This window comes from Vombatus ursinus, unplaced genomic scaffold (genome assembly GCF_900497805.2).
Source record: "Vombatus ursinus unplaced genomic scaffold, bare-nosed wombat genome assembly UNPS02014804.1, whole genome shotgun sequence".
NCBI classification, from domain to species: domain Eukaryota; kingdom Metazoa; phylum Chordata; class Mammalia; order Diprotodontia; family Vombatidae; genus Vombatus; species Vombatus ursinus.
Genome location: NW_020954582.1, coordinates 8,598,462 through 8,617,924, shown reverse-complemented (window position 1 = coordinate 8,617,924; position 19,463 = coordinate 8,598,462). Strand labels below are relative to the sequence as shown.

The 19,463-nt window shown below is 40.8% G+C and overlaps 1 protein-coding gene across 5 annotated transcripts in view; it reads left to right on the top strand.

Moving 5' to 3' along the window:
• LRRC7 (leucine rich repeat containing 7) overlaps positions 1-19,463 on the top strand; it is a 589,282-nt gene that overhangs the window by 462,601 nt on the left and 107,218 nt on the right. For all 5 annotated transcript variants that reach the window (XM_027873996.1, XM_027873992.1, XM_027873991.1 and 2 more), the window contains 2 exons: positions 3,509-3,578; positions 19,019-19,118. In XM_027873996.1, the coding sequence (XP_027729797.1) occupies positions 3,509-3,578; positions 19,019-19,118 (170 nt within the window). The remainder of the gene's footprint in view (positions 1-3,508; positions 3,579-19,018; positions 19,119-19,463) is intronic.

Below are 19,463 nucleotides of genomic sequence, written 5' to 3'. Positions count from 1 at the left end.
AAGTAGTATCATTTCCTTGTTCCTGGAAGCTATGCCACACTTAATGCAATGCCAAAATGCGTTATCTTTTTTTTTGGCTGCCTGGTAAATCATGCTGAGCTTGCACTCCACCATTGTGTCCAGAGAAGCAGCGTCCCCACTGTGCGCTGTCCTGGTCAGACTCCATCTGGCGTGGTGTGTTCAGTTATAAGTACTGCATTTTAGCAAGGACACTCTGAAGCTTGAGAGCATCCAGAGAAAGGCAATCTAGATTGTGAAAGGCATGGAGAGCATGCCATGTGAAGAACAGTGGGACTGGGGACATCGAGCCTGAAGAGGAAAAAAAGCAGAGCAGATATTTGAAGGATTGTCATGTAGAAGGAACATGAAGTTTGTTTTATTTGGCTGCAGAGGTTTAGAACAGCAATGGAGAGTGGATGAGACAGGAATACAATGAATCCCAATGTGGGGCAATATGGTTAGATAATATAAACTTGTAACTGATCCGATGAGCATCGTTCTGGGAGTAGAAATGGGGGAAAATGGATGATGAGGACTACCTTGGGCTAGAGATTGACAATGTAGGTTTGGCATCAAATCAAAGAGACCTGCTAACCTGTGCTGGGACATGGTGAAAATGCCAAATTCAATGGGGAGAGACCTAAAAAAAAGACCAAGAATTCAATGAATGACTCGATAAGAATATAATGAAGCCAAAACAATTTTATTTTTTCCTGCTGCCACCTCAGAACCTGCTGTCCTCAGCAACTCATTCAGCAAATGCTTATTGCATGTTTTGCATAAATGCCAGTGTCCCTGTGGCCCCAAACCATAAGAGACACTAAAGGAGAACCAAGTAGAGTAAAATAACCCAAAGGAAAGCAGAGACCATATTGGGAATGATGATACAAGCTTGTGGAAAGCCACCTTCCTAAAGGCAGAGAGGGAGCCTACTTAGACTATACAATAGACACCTACCTAGAAGGTATGACATATCAGAGATTTCTGAACAGCCTATTACTTGTATTTAAAGGTAACTCTACAAATTACATGAATTCCTAAAAATAAGTCCCCGATGCTCTCCATGTGGGTATTTTCACCCTCTTGACAAACATTAATTAACTCCAAGAAGTGAAATCGAAGACTCTGCTAAGCTCAAATTACTTCGATTTTGTTGGATGCAATATGAAATTCCTCCTAGTCTCACTGGCATTCCTGCTCTCCTGAAGAGAAAAGAGCAGGAAATGAGCAGCTACATGTTTCCTGGAAGACAAAAGAGTACCAAAAGAACTGAAATATATTTAGTCATATAGATTATCTCTGAATTTAGAAAGCAGTCTTCAGAAAAAGGTTTACAAGTTAATTCAGTGTAACGTGTACAAAGACCTTTACCGCCCTCTTAGTATATGAGAAGTTTCCTGAGACACGGAGAGCAAGAGTGAATTGAAGCTTGCTTAGTGCTCTTATTTCACTGTGGTGGTTACTGTACTACCAGAGACTATTTTTATTAATATTTCGTTTTTAAATTTGAAAACAATTCTTTAAACACAACTTGGTTTTTGTTTTTCTTTTATAATGATATGACATATCAAGCTAAGGCTATGAAAAATGTTGTTCTGGTTGTTCAGTCATTTTCAGTCACACCCAACTCTCCGTGACCCCATTTGGGGTTTTCTTGGCAAAGATACTGGGGTGGTTTGCCATTTCCTCCTCATTTTACAGATGAGGAAACTGAGGCAAACAGCATTAGGTGACTTAGACAGGTTCACACAGCTAGGAAGTGACCGTGGCCAGATTTGACCTCGAGAAGATCAATCTTCCTAAGTCCGGGCCCCCCCCTCTTATCTAATTTGCTACCTTGCTGATCCTTATGAAAAATGGCACTAGCTTTTTTCCCCCCAGAGATAGATAGTTATTGAAGTTATACAACTGAGGTTAGATTTCCATGAAAACTCAATAAATATGATCTTGAGGTAGTTATCTCTTCTTATGAGATCTAATTATGAAATTGTAGACCCATAATTTCACTTTTCAAATTAACATTCAAACAACTGAACCAAATCTCTCAAGGATAGCTATTCACATTTAGCATTAAAACTCAATGAATTCAAAAGGAAGATATCTATATTATTAACAAAAGAGTGTTACCGTCCGAAGCCTATTAGCCAACACAATGAAAAATAATAATATAATGAAGGCTAAAATAATATCTTTACCAAATAAGCATCTTGGCAGCACAATGAGATCTAGAACCAAGGAGGTGTGAGTTCAAATATATCTTTGGACACTTACTGCCTGTATGACCATGGGCAAATCACTTAGCCTTTGCCTCAGCTTCCTCATCTGTGAAAAGGAAATAATAACAATGCCCTCCTCCCAGGGACTTTGTGAGGATAAAATGAGATAATATTTGTAAAGCACTTTGCAAACATAAAGCGCTACATAAATGCTAATGATTATTATTACCAAATATAACTTTTACTGTACATACAAAAATGTCGGCATTTGAAGGTAGTTTTCAATGCTACTTTCTTAAGTCACAAGATTCAACTGCATTCCCATTACTTCAGACATGGAAAAGAAATTCATATGTAATAGCAAAGGAGAGATAAAAGCTGATGAGACGACAAAGCACAGTTTCTCAAACACAAGTTGTCCAGCTTGAGATGACCAAGAATCTTCCTAGAATTTTATATCCATTACTCTTCAATAATTTATAGTATTCTGAGGGGCAGCTAGATGGCGCAGTGGATAGAGCACAGGCCCTGAAGTCAGAAGGACCCAAGTTCAAATCCAGCCTCAGACCAAACACTTGACACTTACTAGCTGTGTGACCCTGGGCAAGTCACTTAACCCCAATTGCCTTTAAAAAATATATATAATTTATAGTATTCTGTATTGAGCTGTTGTTGTTGTTGTTCAGTTGTTTTTAGTCATGTCCATTTGGGGTTTTCTTGGCAAAGACACTGTGGTCATTTGCCAATTCCTTTTCCAGTTCATTTTACAGATGAGGAAACTGAGGCAGAGTTAAATGACTTGCCCAGAGTCACATAGCTAGTAAGTATTTGAGGCCAAATTTGAACTCAAGAAGATGAGTCTTCCTGACTCCAGTCCTAGTGCTCTAGCCACTGCACCACCTTGCTACCCATGTTCATGTGCTGACATTTTTCATTGTATGATTCTAGTCAAGTCACTTCACTTCTTGGTTTGTGTTTCTTCATCTTTAAAATAATGGGATTGGACTGGATGATCTCTAATAAGTCCTGTAACCCTCCATGCATACCCATAGTGTTGAACAAGCTCACAAAGTTAGCTGATGATAGAGCCAAGACCAAGGCCCAGGTCCCCAGGTTCCCAGGCCAGTATCCTCTCTATCACATTGGGATGACTGAGTTGAACGTGACCTGCTAGAATTCAAGCTTTTCAGTAGTAATCGTAGAATCTAGATATTTAAAATATGCTCTCATAAAGTAAAAGGTGATCGTATCCATAATTCATCCATAATGCTAAAATATTGTTTTATTTGCAGGCTGAAGAATTTGCCATTCTCATTTACCAAACTGAAAGAGCTTGCTGCTTTGTGGCTTTCCGACAATCAAGTAAGGACTTTTAAGAATTACCTCCTTATAATCCAAAGATTAACATGTCATCAAAATATGAGTGAACTTTGATATTTTTTACTATTAGTAAAACCAGATATATGTTATAATTTATGTTTGAAGGGAAAGTGAAATCATGAGTAGTATTTAAAATGTGCATTAAGTAGATAAAATTCTACTTGATGAGCTCCATTGAGCCCTACTTTAGCACATCATCATGACATGTCAGAAGACCCAGATTCGCCAAGGTTGTGTCAGCATAGCCCCAGCCCTGGAAGATTTCACCATGAAGAAAAAGCTCAGTACTATCCTAACAACTGATCTTGTCTGCTTCCCAAGGACAAGCTTAGCTAGGCCCAAAAAGTCTTGTCACCAGGGGCCTGACCACTTGTGATAAGTTCTTGGGTGAGGGCCACCCATCAAACAAACAAACAAACAAAAAACACGACAAACATCAATTTGTTCCAGAGGACATATGACTAGAAGTGAATCTTATCAATTCTGACATTATCACTATAAACAAAACCAGAAAATACAGAGAAATGTCAGGTAAGTAGAAGGAGTACTCATTGGTTCTCCTTGCAAAGACAAAGAAAGGAAGTGAGAATTGTATCAAAAGGAAACAGAAGCTATAATCTTATGGAATATGTTGTCACGGTGCATGATACTATTCACAAAAAGCATTTGCAAACAGACCACCATGAAAATAATCATAACTTCTCCACAACATCGACTGAAGAGGATGAGGTAGAGAGATTGTATGAGACCCTTCAAATTAAATGAATATGTACTAGATGTGTGTGTATTACATACTTAATACTTGCTGACATAAACATAAAGCTTGGCATATGAGAGTACAATGACAAATATGGTAGAAAATAGGGTTTAGGAACAAGAAATGGGAGGTCAAAACCTTGTAAACTCTAAGGAAATCTCATGCAAATCTATTATGGAAACTTTCATCAAGGCGTCAGGCCATAATAAGTACCAAATAGCATCACACACATTAAATTGATATTTCAACATTGGTAGATTTCAGCATATAAGAAACAATCGGTTACTCACGTGAACGTCATTTATAAATCAGCTGTTGTGTGTACACTCAGACCAACCACCTAATAGAGCAAAGAATGAAATCAATACAACTCTTGGGGAAAATAGCTCATCTTATTGTTAGTGAAAAATTTGGTGAAAGAAATATTACTACTGGCTGACTCATCCCTGCAAATCTTTATGAGAATAATCTACACATACATTAAGGACATACTTGGTGAATTTTTGCAAAGGGAATAGGCAGGCTTTTGTCAACAGTGATCTAAAGCTAACTATTTTTTTTCAATAATCACACAGTTGACTAAAACATGGAGACTGTCTAATTTCACTGCGCTTCTGTTGTCACTATCAACAAAAAAAAGCATTTGATCAGTAGAGCAAAAGGTCCATGTAAAGGTCTGCATTAAGCATGATATCATCCATGTATGTCACAATCATACAATATTAGGAAAAATATACCCCTGAGATAACTTTGTTCAACATTCCTCAGATTATTAACAGGAAATAAGACACCAAATAGGAGATGTATTCTCACCAAGGCTGCTTGCCACCGTCATAGAGGATGGCAGAGAGGATAAATGGGATATTTGTAAAGTATTTTGCAAATGTTACGATGCCACACAAATGCTAACTATTATTGTTATATTATTAGCATTATCATTACTGTGGCTAGCACAGAGTCCAAACTGAAGAGAGATTCTCTATAGATGATGAGGTCTTCCAGGTACCCTTCTTGGTGGATGACATTGTATTCATTGCCTCAAGCCCTAAACCCTACCGAACTGACTTGAGGAGATCCATGTTCACTCAGAAGATCATGACCTAACCGTTCACCAGAAAAAAACCATGTGGATGAAAAGCGGCTCTTATTCAGATGCGGACATTCAGTGAGTTGGGTAACCCATATGGCTGCTCTGACAACACCTGTATCTTGGACAGTCACTAAGGGTGAACAACGGTCTGCCCTCAGAATCTAACAGCAGCCGAAGAGAAGGATGGATTTGCTTTTACAAATGTATGCCATATTTTAAATGACCTCAAACTTCTTCCAGAAACAACAGCTCATCTTTTTAATATTAGCATGCATCCAGTGACACAATGTGATTGCAGGTCTCTCAAGAATTAGCATTATCATTTTCCCAAAGGGCCAAATGTGAGAGTCATTATAGTCATTAGTAGACTGCAACATTTTGCCCCTGGAAGATTGCACCAGGAGAATGGTGTAAGGCCAGGGTGGAGAACCTGAGACCTCAAGGCTACCTGTGGCCGCACTTGAGGACCTAGAGGGCCCCATGTGGTCTCAAGGCCACAGGTTCCCCAAAGGATGTGATCAGACAGAAGTACAACTTGAAGAGGGGATGATGGGTCAGTCAAGTAGCAAGGGCCAGGAAGAGTCAAAGTACTGCCCGTGTGCTTCCAGGACATCAGCACAATGAAGGCAGCCTGGGAGAGTAGTCTGGGAGTCAGGATAACCAGAAAAATGAACGAGTGAGCCTAACATGGCAGACAAAGGAGACTGCATAGATATTACCAAAACTTGGTAGGATGAGACATGGGGACTATGGCTCTGAATGAATCTACTTTGCTCAGAAGAAGCTTGATAGATAAAGGAAGAAAAGGTGGATTTAAAATCCTGGACATGTCCCAGGACAAGACAGGAAGTAGAGCTAGCCGGTGGAGACACCTGAATGAAGGTTAGTAGAAGCAGAGAAATGTGTCCGGTACACTGCAGATTCCTTGGCAGAAAAAGGAGAGAAACGGGAAGCTGGGCACAGATCTCACCCTGGCAGAGCGGCACGCTATCGGAGTGGCAGCTAAATAGCAGAGTAGTTGAGGCAGCCCACAGAGTGGTAGGCCTGAAGTCGGGAGGACCCGAGTTCAAATTCAGCCTCAGACACTTTACTAGCTATACGATCCTGGGCAAGTCACTAAACCTCTGCCTGTCTCAGATTCCTCATCTATAAAATGAAAATAATAAAAGCACCTACTTCACAGGATTATTGTGAAGATCAAATTAGATATTTGTAAAGTGCTTAGTAGAATGAGTGCCTGGTTTATGCTATATAAATACTAGCTATTATTATTATTGTTATTAGTGATGGAGGAGCTTCAGTTAGGACATCCTTTGGAGTTCTCCCTGTGTGTGTGTGTGTGTGTGTGTGTGTGTGTGAAAAACAGAAATGCCAATAATTCCTTGACTTGTTTTAAAGATAATTTCATCCTTCAAAATTTGAAGAATCTGAAAAGGAGAAATCCATTCTGATCTGACCCTCACTAACAAGGAGAAATGGGTGATAGGGGTGTAATTACAGGACTGGGTAAGGGGAAGTAAAGGGAGATGCAAAGTGACCATGCCATCCTAGGATCTGTGATATAGGAGATGAAATCTGGAGATAATCTGGCATGCACCTTAGGTTTTAGGAGAATAGATTCCAAAGAGTTAAGAAAAAGGATAGATATTTTGGATTTAAAGGCAACAGAGGGTCAACTCAATGGTGATAGAAAATTAACAATAAAATCCTGAAAGACATAATTCTGATGAGGAGGAAAAGGCAAAGTTATGTAAAAAGGTTTCTATGGGTGCACAGAGAACTCATCAAGAAACCTATGGGATACCCATTTTTCTATGTGAACCCTCTAGAAAAGATAGTCTTGGTTCTAGGTACAATTTGGCTTAGTGCCCACTTAAAACCACACCTAAAGAGCTCACACCAATGTGTACACTTTGACTAGCCACCCAGAGGCTGTTATATCCAATAATAAATGTACCTTTGATCCTATACCCTCCCATCTTGTCTAGCAAATCCCCCCATCACCTCCTAATCACTAATCTTTCTCTATTTAATGGTTCCTTCCCTAAAGCCTTCAAACGTGCCCAATTCTGCACTGTCCTTGAAACATAACTTTCCTGGGCTCTATCGTCACATCAAACCACATTCCGCCCCTCTCCTTCCTTTCTGAAACTTCGAGGGAGAAAAAACTATCTACTCTTGTTGCCTCTACTTCCTCCCCCTCATCGTTCAACTGCAATTGCCCTCTCCGAGGTTTTCAATGACCTCTTAACTGTAAGCGTGTTGGGCTTTTCTGAGTCTTTATCCTCCTTGACCCATCTGTGTTTGACATTGTTGTTCACCTCTCTTCCTAGAGACTTTCTCCTTTTTGGTTTATGATCCATGCCACGCTTCTTACCCATGAGTGTTCCCCAAGGTCCCTCTCTATACTCTCACTTGATGGCATCATTAACATCCATAGGTTTAATTATCACCTCTATTCACATGACATTAGATCTATAAATCTAGCCCTAATCATTTCCCTGACCTTCAGTCCTGCACATTAGCATTAAAGACAGAGCTAGAAAGAGCCATAAAGACCATCTAAACCCACTATCTCCTTCATAGATGGAGAACTGAGTCCTAGAATGGTTTAATGAGCTGCCCAAGGTTACACCTCCAACTACCTGCTCCTCTGTTTCCATTCCCTTCAACCTAATCCCCCAAATATCTCACTCAGAAGACACCCACCCCTTCCACTGTGCTTTTGTGAATGTCTGCTCCATAGGTAACAAACTCCCTTTCATTGTAAATTTTTTCCTTTCTCCCACTTCCATCTTCTGGCTTTCACTGAGAACTGGCTCCCTGCCAATGACACAGCCTCCTGCCTGCCCTTGCCAGCACTGGTTACACTTGAACTGATCTCGCCCAACTCACTGGCAGAGGTGGGGTAGCTGGAATATGCTTTGTGCCCCTCTTCGGCTTCCAGTCTCTCTCTATCACCCTCACTCATGTGATGTTCGTGTGGATTATTTGTGCCTGACCTGTGGTAGAGTCTTCTGAGCTCATATTAATCTGATCAGCCACAGTCAGACTCACTGTACTTTGACTCCAACATAGTGAAGTCATGTTGGACCTCTGCGAGAACAAAGGACAACAACAAACCAACCAACCACAATCACTCAGTAACTTGGTTCCATGTCCATCACCCAATCAAAATTCTATAACTATTGTCTGCCTACCCCCAGGATACTTCATTTCTCAAAAAGTTCAGTGCCTGGCTCACAGTCTTTCTCTCTTCCCCAGCTCTTGCCCTCATAAAAGGGAACTTCAGCATACATACTGCTATTCTCTCCAATGCTCTACCTTCCCAGTTCCTCGACTTACTCACTTCTCATGATCTACTCCCCTACCCCACCTCAGGCACACACAGAAAGAGTCATAGCTCAGTCTTGCCATCATGCACAAATACACCACTTCTACATTCATGAAATCTGAAATCCCCTTCTTTGACCACAGTCTGTTGTCATTCTACATCTCTCTCTGTTTTGCAACTCCAGACTCTATCCTTTGTCCTCACTGTTACATCCGATCCCTCAACTGAATTCTTTTCTAGGCCGTCACTTTTTACTGAATATCCTCTGCTCCCTTCTCCATCTTGGCTCCTTGGTGAACCAGTCCAACTCTACACTGTCCTCTTCCCTAGACTCCCTTGCCCCCTTAGCCTGTCATGATTCATTGCCTTCAAGACTACTCAAATATTTCTGAATAAATCTGGAAAAAAATGATTAACTGGGTCCACTATAAATTTATGTTACATAATCTCAACTGGGCCTTCACTGAGATGAGCCATTTTACTCCTCCGTGACTGATTCACTGTCCTGTGCAACACAGAGGCTTCTCTAAGCCTGTCTGTCCCTCCTCAAACCTCCCATGGCCCCACCCTCTGAGTGCAGTACCTTGCTTCATATTTCACTGAAAAACTGAGGTCATTCACTGAGAGACTCCTTTATCTCCCTGTTCCTCATCTCACATCATCAAGTGCCTGCTGCTACTATCTCCTCCTTGACCCCTGTTTCACATTAAAAGATGGCCATTCTCCTTGCCAAGTCAAACCCCTCTATATGCAAAGTGATCCTATTCAGCCCCATCTTCTGCAGAGATTGTGCCCTCTAGCCTTCAAGCTTTCTCACTAATCTCCAGTCTCTCCCTGTCTGTTACCTGCTTTCCTACTGCCTGCACACATATTCATGTAGTCCCCATCTTCAAAACAAAACCCTCACCTGGTCCATCTATCCCCACCAGGCCCATACCTCTCTTCCTTTTTGTAGCTAAACTTGAGAAGACAGTCTGCAATTTCTTTTCTCCCTCTTTTCTAAAATCTCTACCCTTTGACTACCAGCTTCTTCATTCAAATGAAACTATTCTCTCCGATGTTATCAGTGATCTCTTTGTTGGAAAATCTAATGGTCTTTTTTCAAGGCTCATCCTTCTTGATCTCTGTGCAGCCTTTAACATTGTCAAATGCCTTCCTCTCAAGTCTACTCTTTTCTCTCTAGGTTTCCATGAAACTACCCTACTCTAGTATGCCTGTTATCTGCCCAACTCTTCCTTCACAGTCTTCTTTGCTAGATCTTAATGTAAGTCACACCTGCTAATTAATGATGGGCGGCCTTCAGGCTTCTGTCCTGGGCCTTCTCTTCTCCCTCTGTACTCTTTTGTTTAGTGATCTCATCACCAGCCAAAGATTCAATGATTATCTCTATGCTAATGATTGTCAAATCTATTTATCCAGTTCTTACCTCCCAGCTGACCTCTAGTTTCTGATCTCCAACTGGCTATTGGACATCTTCAACTGTCTTATAAGCATCTTAAATCACCATGTCCAAAACTGACCACATTATTTTCTCTCCAAATCCTCCCCCTTTTTAACTTTACTGTTATTATCAAGGGTCTCACCACCCTCCCAGTCACCAAGCTTTCAATTGTGGGGCCATTCTTGACTTAGCCTTCTGGTTCCCTCTGCCCAATCTGTTGCCAAAGTCTGTTGCTTTTACCTTTGTAAAATCTCTCCAACATTCCCCCTTCTCTCCTCTGACACTGCCACTACCCTGCTGTAGGCCCTCATCATCTCATGCTTGAACTGTTACAATGGCCTTCTGGTTAGTCGCCCTGCCTCAAGACCCTCCCCATTCCCCATCCCATCTCTCATAGCTACATTTTACCCTCTCCTTACCTCCATCCTTTCAATCCTTATTTCCTTTTATGATAAAGCTCAAGAATCATTTCCTGCACTCAAAATTTCCCAATCCTTCCAACTTCTAGTGCCCTCCCTGAAATGTTTCCCAGTATTGAACGACCTGGTATCTATTTCTTCTCTACACAAAAACACACACAAATACACATATACACATGCATATTGTGTTCCCTGATAAAATGTAAGCTCCTTGAGAGTGGGGATTGTTTCGTATTTTGTATTTGTCCCCAGTACCTAGACCAATGCTTGATACTTACTAGGTTCTTAATAAATGATTTTTGATTGATTAATTGATTTAAGAAAAGATATTTAATCAAACCACATAGCAAATTAAGTTATAAAAGATCTCTCCAAGCATGAGGGGTACATGTGTAATATAAATTGATAATTGCTATAGTAATTCAAAGTTAATGAAAATTAATTATAGGCTAGATTTTGCCTAGGACATATTCATGGAAGAGTGGGTCCTGAAATGAATCTTTATTCCCCTTTCATCCCATCTCTCCCTTATGTTCTTCATCCACTTCTGGGCTTTCCTTTATGTATTTTTTATAACTTTAGGTTTGATTTAATTCAAGAAGCATTTGTTAATTTTCTATTGTGTGAACTGTTCTAAGGAAAGGTGTACAGTTTTCATATGACAGAATCACTTCCTTCATGGAACTATGTATGTTTGTATGGAGAGAGAGAGAGAGAGATGTTTATGTTACATCTTTATTAGTATACTTGGACTGTTAGAAAAAAGAAAATATATTAAATGAGTGGAATTCATTTCAATTCAAATAATGTCAAGTTAATGAGCATTTCTTCAATACTAACTGGGTGCCAGATACTATGCTAAGTTCTGGGGACACAAAAGAAGGAAAAAACAGTCCCTGCTGTCAAAGAACTTACAGTTTAATGGGAGAGACAACACGCAAACAGCTATGGACAAGAAGACATTGATAGGATAAATTGTAAATAAGTATCAGAGGGAAGACATTTGAATGAATGGGAACTGGGACAGGTTTCTTGTAGAAGCTGGGATTTTAGCTGAGACCAGAAGGAAGCCAGGGAAGCCAGGACACAGAGCAAAGAGGAACAGAGGTGGGGGACAGCTAGTGAAAGTTCATGGAATCAAGAGATGGAGTATATTGTGAGAAGAGCCATGAGGCTGATGTCACTGGATTATAGGATACTTGCAGAGGAGTAAGATATAAGAAGACTGGGAAGGTAGAACAGGTCCAGGTTAAGGAAGGCTTTGAAAGCCAAACAGACTTTTATATTACATTCTGGAGGTAATTGAGAGTCATTAAGCTATTGAGTAGAGCAGGGGAGGGAGCCGCGGAGAAGACATGGTGAGACGGGTGGTTTAAAAAGCTCATTTGATAGTTGAGGGGAGGATGGGCTCCAGCCAAGGCAGTCTTAAGTCTGGGACACAGAGCAGAAGGTGATGTCGGTAGTGCAGGAGTGAGATGGTGAGAGTGTGCACCAGCTGGTGGCAGTGTCAGAAGAGGAAAGGGACACACGTGAAAGCTGGTAAGATGTGGAATCACCACAACGCGGCACCTGATTGTATATGAGGAGCGAGAGAACGTCATGAGTCAAGGATGACACCTGGCTTATGACCGTGGGTGACCTCAGTAAGATAGGTTCAGTAGTCAAGTTGGCTATGGAGGACTAAAGATAAGAATGGAGATGAAATAGATCTGAACATCATCTGCACGGAGACAATAATCAAACCCATGGAAGCTTGGAAGTTCAGCAAGCCAAAGAATAGAGAGGAAGGGAGGAAAGAAAAGGATCCACTTCAAATACAGAAATAGCCCTTTGTTTAAAATATTCTCTTTTTTCACGTTGGAGAGTTTGAGGGTCTCTCGAGACTCCATATTTCTACTACATAGCTGGTTGCTTTTTAACAACAAACCACAAAAGTTTTCTTGTTCACATCTTGCATCTTTTGGCTCATAGCAATGGGTATCTAGCTTTTCAGTTCTTAGTCAGAAGTAACACAAATGTGACCAGTGAATTTAGAGATTATAACTTAATTTATCTTTAAAAGGAAGACATAAAAAATCATTGACACAATTCTCACAAGTAGGCCTTAATACTCCCTTTTTTGCCAATTTTTAATTATATTGGAGAAGGAAAAGGCAAACCACTCCAGTATCTTTGCCAAGAAAACCCCAAATGGGATCATAGAGTCAGACATGAATATACAAGACAGGAAGAATTATATTCAACTTCTTATTCACAAATTTGTATGTGTGTACATATAGATATACACATCTGTATATGTATATATGTACATATGTATCTATAGATATACAGGTATATACATACATATCTATATATACATACACACACATATATATATAATATATAAATATAAAAGATTTTCCTATAAAACTACTCCTGGAATTTTGTGCTCTACTGGTTTTACATTTTCATCCGTACCTACAGTATAAATATCAAAAGTGAGGATTAGAGACAAGTTCTGCCATCTAAAAATAACATGAAATAGTTCAAAGAACTGCTATTTTTTTAATCCTGGTAATTATTTTGTATCCATCCCCTCCTTTCGATCATTACTACCACCACACTCTTGGACCAGTTTTCCCATACTCCTCACTCAATCAAATGAGATTATTTGTAAAGCACTCAGCACAGTGCCTAGCACACAGTAGGCACTGAATAGATGTTTGTTCCTTTCCCTCCCTTTCCCAATCCATCCTTTGTATCACTACATCATCATTGACATCACCTGCCCTAGCTGAGGGGCGCTCCCCAGGGCTCTGTCCTGTACCTCTTTCTCTTTCTACACCTCTAACCTCATTAGCTCCCATAGTCTGTAGTATCGTCTTTTATGAAGATGATTCCTAGATCTATACACCCGAGTCTCTCTCCAGAGTTTCAGCTCTGCATCCCCAGTTGCCTATTAGTGACATTTCAATCTGGATGTCCCAGAGACATTTTAAACCCAACATCTCCAAGACACAATTTGCCAATCTCTCCTCAAAGCCCACCCCTCTTCCAAACGTGCCTGTTTCTATAAAAGGCATGCCATTCCTCCAGCCTCTCACATTTATAACCTTAGCACTATCCCCAACTCCTCTTTCTTCCTAACCCCACAGCAACCAATCACAAATCTAGCTGTTTCTACCTCTAGAACATCTGCTCTCAAGTAGCCACCATCTTAGTTCAACACTCACATCTCTTTTCTAGACTGCTGCAATGGTTTCTTGGTCACTCTCTGCCTCAAGTCTCTCCATGCTTCAATCTGTCCGTGGACCTGCCAGAGTAAGTTCCCTTAAGTGCAGTTAGGAACATGTCACTCACCCACTCAGTTCCAGTGCTTCTCTTTTGATGGGAGGATAAGATAGAGAGTCATGCTTGGTCTTGAACACCCTTTGCCACTTGGCCTTACCCTGGCTCTCTAACTTCATTACAGATTACTCTTCTCCCATCTTCTGCAGCCTAGTCAAGCTGACCTTGTTCTTTTTCATCCATAGTGCCTAATTTACCTTCTTTGTATCTTTGAGTTGGCCATCTCCCCTACCTGGAATGCATTCCTTCCTCACTCTAGCTCTGAAAATCCCTCTGTCCTTAAGACGTAGCTCAAGTGCCACCTTCCACCCAAAGCCTTTTCGGATCCCACAAATCGCCAATGTCCTCCCTCCCTAATAACCTAGTATTTAACTACCTTCTATTTATTCTTTACATACTAACATGCATGCCTGTTGTACCCCATCCTTAACAGAGTACAAGCTACTTTGGAGTAGGGATTATTTCATTTTTTTTTTGTATTTGTATCCCTGTTTCATAGCACTTGCCCTGAGATGTAACAGGTACTTAACAAATGCTTGCTGATTGATTCATTGATGAATAATTATTTTGTGTATAGACATAGTCATGTCACTCCTTGGCTCAAAGCTCTTCTTTGGTTTTCCATTATCCAACAAACTCCTCTGCTTGCCCTCTACAATGGGGCACAGCGCCCCACCTTCTCAGCTTGATCGTGCATTGCTTGCCTCCATGATTTTTGTGCTCCAGCCATCACGGCGATTCAGAATCGTAGCATCTTAATGTTGTGGTTGTGATGGTAAGAATTCTGGATTTGGAGTCAAAAGATCACCAGGTTCAAATTCTGTCCTTGGAACCTACTGGGGGTGTGCGTCTAGGAAAAGTTACTTTACCCTCTGAGTCCCCTCTGTGAAATGGGGATGATCAACCCTAGAGAGCTGCCTCTCAGTACAGTCAGAAGGACTGTCTGGAAAGTGCTTTACCAGCCCTAATTGCTGTATAAATGACAATATCTGTACTGTTGTTACTGTTGGCAACTAGCATGCCTCTGTTTCATTGCTTAAAGATCTTCAAGCAACTTCTAAGATTTCCAAACAAGGAGGAAAATCCTCAAATGGGAAATTCTATCCCTTCCCTAGGTGGCCCTTCCCACTTCTGCATTCCCTAAATTCTTTGGAAGTTTTTTTCCTTTCATCAGTACTCAATCTGACTTTCTGCAATGGCAGCCGCTTCGTCCCTTGCTCAGCCAAGTAGATGAAGCCTAATCCCTCTTCCACACAAGGGCCCTTCAATGACCTGTGTAGTGAAACTCTGTACTCACTCTCCTAATATAGAAGCACCGTAGCAGGTTCAGTGCCAGAGCTGGGCTGGCAAAATCTCTCCCTAAGAGTTCAAAGGGTACCCTTGAAGAGATGGGGTGATTTTCCCCTAATGCGAACATCTCAAGCCCCCACTACAATGTGTTCTCAAACCACAACCACCTTAATCACCATATCTCCTCAGACCCTAGCAGAGATAGCAAAGGCCCCTGAACCCAAAATCCAGGCTTCTAGCCCAGTGCCCTCAGCCACCATCCTAAGAAGCAGCCGCCATGGAGATAGAACCTGGACCTTCTTCTGCAGGTACTAGAGCCACAGCAAATAAAGACCCAGAAAGGAAGGTCCTTGGCCATCAAATGGTTCATCAGAAACTGATGCAAAGTGGACATGGCATTCAGGAAGAGACGCAACCATCTGCTTTGCTGCTTAAGGACCATGGGACCTTCGCATGTAACTTGCAGCTGAAACCTCTCATGAAACCTCTCATGTCTCCCCATTTGAATGTGAGCTCCTGGAGAGGAGGGGCTGTCGTACTTTGCTATTTGTATCCCCAGCGCCTTGCACATAGTAAGCACTTAATAAATGCTTTGCTCATTCATTCATTGTTAACTGGCAATAATTGGTGCATCCATTTCCTTTATTCACTTACATTAATTAGTTTTTTTTTCCAAAGGGACATTTTGTATATGGAATGTTCTTACTTACAGAAAGAATAGAAGTTGCAACACCCTACACACCCTGTTACCTGGGGGTGCGTTTTCCCCTGTACCTCCTCAGTTCCTGCAGAGAGTGGGCTCAAACATAAGGCATTTTTTACAAAGTATTAGCCCACACACTGAATTCACCACACCCAAAGGACAAATCTCTGTAGCTCCCTCTTAGTAGTGTTTCATCCATGCTGAGTCAAGTCACTTGGGACTTCTCACCTCACAATCTGGCTTCCCACAAATCTCTGGTCCCTAGACCTGTGATGGCTTACCATTCTGACCTTTCAAAGCTAACAGAGCAGTAGCTATCTTATAACACACTTTCACCCAGAGGCTGGAAAAATAGAAGCAAGAGAGACAGAAGCAAGAGCAGGGCCATGCACTCATGAACCCAATGTCCGCCAGCCTGGAGAGAATAAACAGGCCTGAGTCCTACTCCTACCTAGGCCTTAGTCCTTCTCCCTCCATGTGAACACAGCCAAGAAGGAATGAGGACATCTCATTTTGTCCACTTTGTGCTTTTTGTAGGCCCCCTCTTCTGGCTATGCTGCCCATCAATTGTCCTTCTCTTTACCACATGGTTAGCAGACCATGCTCAGCTGCTCCAAATTGGGGTACAGGGCCCTTCCATCATACATCTTCATGGCTTTCTAGAAGCAGGCTCCTCAACCTCTTCCAAATAGGGGATTGCATCAACAGAGCAAGTTGTGAATGCTCGCCAGCCCCCTGTTAACCTAAAATCGAATGTCATGTCCCGCATTAAGGCTTTTCTTCTCTAGGAAAGAAGCTCATATAACAAGGTCTTGAGGTCCTGTGCCATCCTGGACAACTTCACCTGGATGCTCTCCTAAAAGATGATGGTGCCTAAACTGCCCCCAGTACTCTGCATGTGATCTGGCTAGGGCAGAAAAGGAGAGAATGCCACCCACTTCCTTCTGATCACCGGACATCTTTCTGCAGTCCGGATCACGTTAGCTTCTCTGGCTGCCATATCATACTCTTGATTCATAGTAAACAGGCATCCCACTATAACTCCTAGCTTCTTTTCAGATACCACCATCCCCCTCATCTTTTCCTTGTAAAGTTGATGTTTTTACCCAATTATAAGGCCATATATTTATCATTATTAATTTGATTCTTATTAGATTTTGCCCAAAGTTAGAGACTGTGTCACCTTTTGGAATCCCAATTCTTCCATACATTAACTGTCTTTTCTAGCTTTATGTCATTAGAAATTTGATCAGCATGCCATCTTTGCTTTTTCTAAATCCTTGATAAACATGGTGAACAGCACAGGGCCACAGACAGACTCCTTGGTCACTCTTAGTGACCCGCTCAGTTGACCCTCTGGTTCAGGAAGCATGTGACAGGTATGTTCCGGATACTGCGCTCATAACAGGGTCTCCTCCTATTTACATAGGTGACTTTGGGACTGTCACCTAAAATACCTTATCAATATGTGAAATTTTTAGTGCATCAAGGAATCACTATACATCATTATTAAGTCATACTGCATTCTGAAACCAATGTGAAATAAAGAATCTATTTTAGAGACCTGAGTCATGGAGAACTTCAACTAAAATCATGATTTACTTTTGTGGGAATTTGGATAGAACAGAGATTGTATCATTAACTTTTTCTTGAAAATAATGGTTTTTCATGTGCTCCTGATTTATTTCCATATGGAATGCTATATCAAAAATTTTTTTATTTTTTTCTATGTTAACAAATGCCATCCAGTGAACAGGCTTTTTAAAATACTAAATAATTTGACTATTTCAGACATATCTTTGAAGTATTATATAAAATTGTTTGTATCATATTCAATGGGTTTTTGAAAGTATTTCAATAAATCAACTTTTTTTAAAATTAATGGAGGTCGTGTGTGTGTGAGAAAGAGAGAGAGAGAGAGACTTCACACTACTTGGTCAACAAATGTATCCTTTATCTGTATTATAAAGCAAAAATTCAAAGTAACTGTTCTTGATGGCATTTTAAATCTTGTAAAATCTTTGAACTCTGCATTTCATGAGTTTGGTAATAACTTCATTATGATGCTTGATCACACATGAGATAATATATGTAAGTGCATTGCAAACCTTAAAGCTCTTTATATAGATTAGATTTTATATGTATTACTAAGAAAACACATCATTGAAAATTAATGGGCATGCAGAATTATACATAAAGGTTTTTTTTTCCTTAAAGAAAGAAACAAGTAACTGATTAAGTTTGGAGATTCCCCAACAGAGCACAGCTTTGGTGATGCTGATCAATCAAACTGAACTGTATTCTGTCTTCAGTGACTCAGGGTTCTGTGACTTTGTCTGTGTCGATATGCCTTCTACCTTCTCTGACATTTATGATCTCCTGAGGGTTGCCATGGCTAAAAATTTGTCATCCTGAGGACAACTGATGATGAACATCTCTAAGCTTAGCCAAGTTGTTCATCAGATGACATAATTTAATCCATCATCAGAACTCTACTTAAGGCCTCTCCACCTTGATAGGGCTTGCCATTGGCCTAGCAAGGGTGGGGAACCCGCGGCCTTGAGGCCACATGGGGCCCCCTAGGTCCTCAAGTGTGACCTTTTGACTGAATCCAAATGTCACTGGGGATTTGTTCTGTGAAGTTTGGATTCAGTCAGAGGACTGCACTCGAGGACCTAGAGGGCCCCATGTGGCCTCGAGGCCTCAGGTTCCCCACCCCTGACCTAGCCTTTGAGAGTCCGAGTTTTCTCCAAACCTTAATGAGGTACCAGACTAGGACATTTCTGGACTAAAGAACATTTCTGTAATTTGGATAATAATCTTCACTGCCATTCAATTTGGAATCCCAAGAGCTCGGAAATATGTTTTGGCAGCCATCTTCTTTGGATTATATATGTTCTCATATCTTACCTCTCTCCACTCTACCAGGCCTTACGTTCGGTTTTCATTCAGGGCCTTGAAGGATGAATGCAAGACTTTTATTTGGTACCATTGGAAACTTCTTCCATTACACACAGGTACATTTTTGTCTTTCTGATCCTGTTCTGTTTTTCCTTTGCAGTCAAAGGCCCTTATCCCTTTACAAACTGAAGCTCACCCAGAAACAAAACAAAGAGTATTGACTAACTACATGTTTCCTCAGCAACCTCGAGGTGACGAAGGTAAGTCATCATCAGAAATATCTCCTAAAAACTAAGTTTGAAAAATTTTGTAATAATTCTTTATTATATAAAGGAATTATTTTGGCTTTGACCTCTGGACAGTGACATTTGTGGATGGGTAAGGCTATGGATGTGTTGATAATGTCAGTGTCATCACTTTTTAACAATGGAATAGATACATTTAAAAATAATTTGGGGTTTTTTCTGATCCAGAAGCACCTTTGCTTTTTCTCCAGTGTTATCATTGTGTCCAAAGGAGCCTCTTCAGAAGCATTCTTTAAAAAAGTTTCCCTCCCTTGTTAAATAGAAACGGCCAATTGAGCTTAAACAGCTTCCTGACTCGAG